Source organism: Ictidomys tridecemlineatus, chromosome 2 (assembly GCF_052094955.1).
Source record: "Ictidomys tridecemlineatus isolate mIctTri1 chromosome 2, mIctTri1.hap1, whole genome shotgun sequence".
Classification (NCBI taxonomy): domain Eukaryota; kingdom Metazoa; phylum Chordata; class Mammalia; order Rodentia; family Sciuridae; genus Ictidomys; species Ictidomys tridecemlineatus.
The window spans coordinates 43,412,827-43,420,021 of NC_135478.1; the positions used below are offsets into that span (position 1 = coordinate 43,412,827).

Below are 7,195 nucleotides of genomic sequence, written 5' to 3' on the forward strand. Positions count from 1 at the left end.
TGCTGACTTTAAATGTCCATTCAGTGTGTAAACCCCTCAAGCAGGACTATTGAGAGTATTATTGACAGTACCTGATTTAGTGAGCAAGCACTTACTATGTACCCTGAACTGTTCTAAGCACTTTTTAAAATATTAACTTGTTTAATCTTTACAACAACATTTTACAGAGGTAGTTATTATCTCCATTCTATCGATAAGAAAGCCAAGGCATGGAAGTTTCTTAATAGCCACTTAAGCAGCAAGTGAGGTTTGAACCAAGACTTCTTGCTCTTATTAACCCTACACAAGCCACATAGCACACTAATGTGCTATCTTGTTGCAAATGGCCCAGGACTTGCTAATTCTGACAAAGTATGCTACTCTTGTTTCTTTTAAAGCACCTTCTGAGATCACAACAGCTTAGGAAACAGCAGAATTTAGGGTCATTTATACATTAGTTTGATGGTGATATAACAAAAGAGGAAGGAAAAGAAACTGAAGTGGTGACCCACCACCCTGAAAAACTGCCCAGCCCATCTTGGTAGCCCACACCTGTAATCCCAGCAGCCCAGGAGGCTGAGGCAGGAGGATCACCAGGTCAAAACCAGACTCAGCAAAAGTGAAGCACCAAGCAACTCTGTGAGAGACTCTCTAAATAAAATACAAAATAAGGCTGGGAATGATGCTCAGTGGTTGAGTGCCCCTGAGTTCAATCCCTGTGGCCAAAAAAAAAAAAAATGCCCAGTGATTGGAAGTCTTGGAAACACACACCGACTTCTCCTGCACTAGTCTGGTGCAGGTAATTAAGTAAACATTAGGGTCACTCCATAATCTCAGAAAAGGAAAGAATTTTTACTTTTTCTTTTTTTTTTGGTGTGTGTGTGTGTGTGTGTGTGTGTGTGTGTGTGTGGTGGTGGTGGTGATGGTGGTGGTGGTGGTGGTGGTGGTGCTGCTGCTGCTGCTGCTGCTGGAGACTGAAGAGAATTCCTTTCCTTAAAGGACCAAAGCTGCCATATGTGATAATGTATGCCTGCTAGCCCAGAGGCTAAAGCAGTTCAAGACTAGCTTCAGCAACTTAGGGAGACCCTGACTTAAAATTAAAAATAAAAAAAGCTGGAAATATAGCTCAGTGGTAGAGTGGCTCTGGGTTCACTACCCAATACCACAAAAAATAATTAATTATGAATCAATTAAGGAGCCAAACCACAACACACTTCCCAAACTTCTAGGCAGCCTCAATCGTCCCTCTTGAGCCAGGAGACCCCTTTTGCTCCAAGGTGCCTGGGCTGTCTAGTCAGAAAGTTTTTTGGAAAAACAAGTAAATAACATTGCCAGCTCCTGGCAAACAACTGGAACTAAATATGCTGAGGCCTCACTATGAACTGCCCAGGATGCAAGAAACTAAAGGGGTGGGGGGAAGGAGTGCTGGTGAGTGATCTTGGCCAAATTTTATTGTTATATTGTGTATTGTGTGCACATATAGACATGTAACAACAAATCCCATCAGAATGTACAACTATAATGCATCAATTTTTAAATTGGGTGGGGGTAATTCAACTTTGGGATAGTGCCTAATGTGAGTAAATAGCAAGAACTGTCTTTCAGCGAGTTCTATGTAGAAAAGCCACAGTCCTCTGGCAGCTGCCTGACCATCTTATGTCTCACAGCTGGGCACATGAACACCATAGTGATCGCTCCTAAGATGCATATTTTTGGGAGCTATCCAAAGCACACAAAACCCTGTATTCATTCAATAATACTTTCCCTCATTATGGAGTAAAACATAATCTACTGAGTAGCAGGAAATCCCAACAACAAAATAACAAAATGGAGCAGAGTGGCCATCCATCAGTGGATTCAACAATGAGCAATGCAAGTCCCCTCACCTACTATCATGACAGGACATTCAACTCCTGGGACCCTCATCATAGCCAAGAGGGTAATTCTGTCACTCATCCAAGGCCTTGCCACTATAACACCCCAGACCTGCAAATCCTGCAAGGACCCTCTGATGTGGGGAGAGGGGCTGTATTTTACTCTTTTCTTGACACTGGGAGGGATCAATTAAGGCTCAAATTCAACAGTTTTGCAGACCTGAGTTCTAGTCATCATTTACCTCCTAGTCAGGTCACCACCACAAGTTACTTCACTCATGTTTCCCAGGAAGGGAAATAATATTAACAACAACCAGGGCAATAATAATAGCAACCATTTTCTACATACCTACCTGTGGTAGGCAGAACAGAGTCAAGCCATTTACCCTCCTAGTGACTGGCAGATCATTAGCTGAAAGGGCAATAATTGCTATCAGTCAATAATTCTCAGGGGTACTCAATGCAAATGGTCAACAGAACACACTTAACACCTAGTGGGTGCCCCCAGATAGAACTAGTGTCATTGTTGGAACAAGGTAACATAGAAGCAAGAAGTGAATGAGTAAACTGAAATCCAAGCAGGAGGTAACACCCCCTCCCCCATTCTACCCTGAGCTTTGGAAGGGCCATTACCGGAAACAGCCCCAGGACCAGAGAGATGAGGCCTCAGCCTTTACCCCCCACAGTAGTCCTAGCACCTGGCAAGATTTCCTCTGGTTTCCAGAGGCTGGAATACCTGTTTGCTGTGAGAGAGCTTTCTGGAGAGCAACTAACTAGGCTGGAGTCATAAATGTGGTCACACCCTTTGACCCAGGAATGTCACTTTAGGGAATATGATCCAAGAAATAATTAAAAAGGAAAAAGAAAACAACATAACTTGTGGTGAAAAGAGGTCTACATAAAAAAGAAGATACCGGGCTGGGGATGTGGCTCAAGCCATAGCGCGCTCGCCTGGCATGCATGTGGCCCCGGCTCAATCCTCAGCACCACATACAAACAAAGATGTTGTGTCCGCCGAAAACTGAAAAATAAAAATATTAAAAATTCTCTCTCTCTTAAAAAATAAAAGAAGAAGAAGAAGAAGCTACCAACAGCCAATAGGCCCACCTCAGAGAAAGGGAAGCCCATCCTGGAATTCAGAACTACGCAGGCCTAAGGACAGAGTGGGTTCAGGAATGAAAATCAGGACGGAGCAAAAAAATGTAAGGGGCCAGACAAAGTCTAGAATGAGATCTATGAGCTCGAAGCACTGATGTGAAGCCACACTGGAAGCAGTTGCTGCCTGTATAAAGCAGTCCAGGATATTCTGATGCTGTGGGTTTTAAGAGATTTTATGTCATGTTTGGATACTCCTGGTTTACTTTAAGTTTCATTGTTCAGTTAATTAAATAAATACATATTTTAAAACAAAGAATGGATTCAAGTTGAGATCAGCCAGGCTTTGAGATTCCTTAGAGGAAAGGTGGGTTATTAAAAAGGAAAAAATTCTAGAATCCAGAGGGATTTTTCCTCCCTAATTCAGGAGACAGCCTCCCCAAAAGAAGACTAAAGCACCCCACTCAGCTGCCTTCTATACAGAAGCCATCCTTGGGAGGGGAGACCAGCTACGAAGCCAGCTGGGTAGTGTCAGCTGCCTGAGCCCAGGAAGTAGGAAGCAGCCCTACCTGCTAGGACAGGTGTGGGAGAAGGCAGGGCAAGCCAGGAGGAGCTCAGCCTAGAGGGAACCCCTTTTTCACTGGAGAAAGTCCTAGCAGTCACACCTACCTCCCTTCCTTTCTATCAGTGTAGCCACTGTAATGGCCTGATTTCCTCAGGAAGACACCACAGACCCAGGCCAGTCCCTCCCTGGTAAGATACACACATACAATGTAGATTAGATGTACACAATTCTCTGCATACATACTGTGCACATCCATGCTGTATACACACAAATTCATCCTCTCTGTACACATACACAATACACACACATTCTCTGCACACACCTGAACACACACACACACACACACACACACACTACAAAACCCCTGCTCTTGTCGCAGCACACATCCTCAGCAGCTCTGTGATTCTCTTGGAAGTCCCCAACTTCCCCCAGGCCATAAGGGAGACCTCATTCTCATTCTTGTTCCCCAGTCCAGCAAAAGAACAACCAGACACCACTTCTTTCCCTCTCTCAGGAAGTCCCTGGTAGGAGACTGGGAAAGAAAAACAACAACACCTTCCAATAATCACCCACTTCCTTTAATTCTAAGCTGGGGCCTACTTGCTTGACCCCAGGGAAGTCAATTAACCCTCTGAACACCCTTATCTGTAAAATGGGTCTACACCTCAGTTCATTGGGTGTATAGGGACTAAAATAAAGTAGAGGGCTGTAGACATACAGCCAGCACTAGGTGAGACTTCAACAAGACAAGCTGTTACTACTCCATCCACCCCTAAATTATCTCAACCGGCCCCAGGTGAGCTGGGAGAAGAAGGAACAAGAAGGACACACACCCCCGCGGCTCCCCCTTCAACCTCTGGGCCCACAGCCATTCTGGAGACTGCAAGCGAGGGTACTAGGTCCTTTTCTCCACCTAGGCAGGGAGGTCTCAAACGCAGAGAGTCCCTCCCCAGGTCTCCCCGCCCAGCCTCCAAGCCAACGCCCACTAGGCAGCCACTGACCGCACCGACCTGGGCGCAGAAGGCAAGCGCTCCCCAGAACTTCTGACTCTACGGTCCCGCCCCCGAGAGCCGCGGACATAGGTTTCCAGACCCTCTCTCAGGGGCGCCGCAGGCACAAAGAAATGCCATATCTCCACCTGCGACCCCAACAATAACACTCAACCCAAAGCCAGCTCCCAGGAACACTGCTTGGGCGTATGGCGGGGAGCAATCACGCCAGGTCCCAGTTCAGCTATGGCACCAAGGAGGTGGCCTAGGTCCCTACGTCCCCACACTCAAGTACTATTTCTCCTTGCCTCCGCGTCCACACCCAGTCCCGGTGGGGGAGTGCGGTGAGGGCATGCTTTGGGGAGCCCCTGCCTCTCGCACGGGTGCATGCGCTGAGACCGGACTGTACACGTTTTGGCGCCTGGGCCCGACCAGAGTACTCACCGATGGACACGAGCTTGATGCTCTCACGGTCCAGAAACTCGAGCGCCACAGACACGTTCTCGAGCTGCATCTGGCGGAAGGTGGGCCGCTGGTGGTACTTGCGGTACATGCGCTTCTGGCTGAGCACCTCGAGCAGCGCGATAAGCCGCAGCCCATCGCTCAGATCTGTCTGCAGGTTCCCGATGCGTTTGTTCACGCACTTGAGGTGCTCATTGCACCAGCGTGTGAACGTGTTCTGCTGGATTTTCTTCCACGGCGCGTCCTCCGCCAGGTCCTTCTCAGTCACCGGCATCCTGGCGGCGGAGAAAACGCAAAGCGCAACGAGCTGCCGGGCACTGGCGTCGGAAGGCCCAGGGGCCGGGGAAGCGAGAATAGAAGCGGAGCGGGAGCGGGGGTTCGAACTCGCTGCTACCGTAGCCGTGGCCGGAGCTGCTCTGCGGTCGCTCTCCTCCAAGCGCGCGAGGCGCCTGGCCCTGCGCCTGCGCGCTGAGCCGCTCCGCCCTCGAAGTCCCGCCCCGGCCCGGCCCTATAAGGGCCTACAGGGGAGCTCCCGGGCCACGCTCGCCCCCTGCCGCCTGAAGCGTGCACAGCTCCCCACTGTCTCCAAGGTGTCCCGCCGCTCTATTCAGGAGGATGTCGCTACAGGAGAAAGTCTCAGGCCAGGCCTTTAGTGAGGGAACTTTCCGGAAGCAGGTAGCTGGCCAGAATAGGCAGGGACCGCGACGTGAGGAGAGGCGCGTGGGGAGGGCATTCAATAAGGGTTTTTGTTCCTGCGGTGTGCCAGACACTCAGCCTGCAAAGCAGTGGCTAATAAGAAAAATTGCCTTATTTGCCTTATTTTTATTCCATAACCTCAAGGAGTTTGGAGGCTAATGTTCAGCTGTCACAAATAGCTTAGTAGTAGTATGAACCATAATGTTTGCTATGAAACATTAGTTGCCTATTGCTGATGTAACAAATAATCAAAGCTCAGTGTGTTAAAAACACACACACACACACACAAATTTCTTATCTTGCAGTTTTGTGGATTTCCAATGTGGGCTTCACTGAACTAAAAGCAAGGTATTAGTAGGATGCATTCCTTTCTGTAGTCTCTGGGGGAGGGGGGGAATCTGTTTTCTTGCCTTTTCTAGCTTCTGGAAGCTGCCTGCGTGCCTTGACTATGACCCTTCCCTTCCTCATCTTCAAAGCCTGCAAAATCAGAACTTGGTGTGGTAGTGCATGCCTGTAACCCCAGCAGCTCAGGAGGGTGAGGCAGGAGGGTTGCACATTCTGGGCCAGCCTGACCAACTTAGCAAGACCCTGTCTCAAATATTAAAAATAAAAGGAGCTGGGAATGAAGTTCAGTGGAAGAATGCCCTTGGGTTCAATCCCCAGTACCACCAAAAAAAAAAAAAAAAGTAAAATATAAATTAAATATAAAATATAAACTATTTTTTTTAAAAAAGGTATTCACGGGGCTGGGGTTGTAGCTCAGTGGTAGAGCGCTGGCCTAGCATGTGTGAGGCACTGGGTTCAGTTCTCAGCACCACATATAAATAAATGAATAAAATAAAGGTTCATCAACAACTGAAATACATATATAATTTTTTTTTAAAAAAAAAAAGGTATTCACTCACAGATCCAGATTTAATAATATTAATGACTTTTTTTTTCTAACAGTTGTGAAGTTGAACCCAGGGCCTGGTATGTGCTAGGCAAGCATTCTACCACTGATAGATCCCCAGGCATGTGCCACCATGTCCTGCATACCCGCAACTCTTTTAAAGACACTTTGGATTACATAGGGACAAGTTTTTAGGCCAGGATAATTTTCTTCCTTTTTTTCTTGTACTGGGAATTGAACTCAGGGTATTTTACCACTGAGCTACAACCCAGTCCTTTTTGTTATTTTGAGAGAAGGGTTAAGCTAAGTTGCTTAGGGCCTCACTATACTGCTGAGGCAGGTCTTGAACTTGGAATCCTCCTGCTTTAGCCTTCCAAATCACTGGAATTATAAGCATGTTCCACCCTTGATCTCCCTATTTTAAAATCAGATGATTAGAAAACTTAATCTCATTTGAAGCTTTAATTTCCTTTGCCATGTAAAATAGCAGTCATAGGTTCTGAGAATCGGGACGTGAACATCTTTGGGGGCTATTATTCTGCCTACCGTCATATACCAAGCACCTACTCTGTACTTACTCAGATTCTGTGGTAGGTGCTGGAAACAGTGGAGACCCAAATCAGCTCTCTGTTATTAAAAGCCT

General features: G+C 47.1%; 1 protein-coding gene across 7 annotated transcripts in view; it reads right to left on the reverse strand.

Moving 5' to 3' along the window:
- Positions 1 to 5,425, reverse strand: part of Flnb (filamin B) — a 145,220-nt gene extending 139,795 nt beyond the window's left edge. For 6 of the 7 annotated variants that reach the window (XM_078038343.1, XM_078038341.1, XM_078038340.1 and 3 more), the window contains exon 1: positions 4,947 to 5,421. In XM_078038343.1, the coding sequence (XP_077894469.1) occupies positions 4,947 to 5,238 (292 nt within the window). In that variant the 5' untranslated portion in view covers positions 5,239 to 5,421. Of the gene's footprint in view, positions 1 to 4,946 lie in introns of all 7 variants that reach the window. The other variant, XM_078038344.1, reaches the window with a different exon arrangement.
- Between the last annotated feature and the right edge of the window lie 1,770 nt (positions 5,426 to 7,195).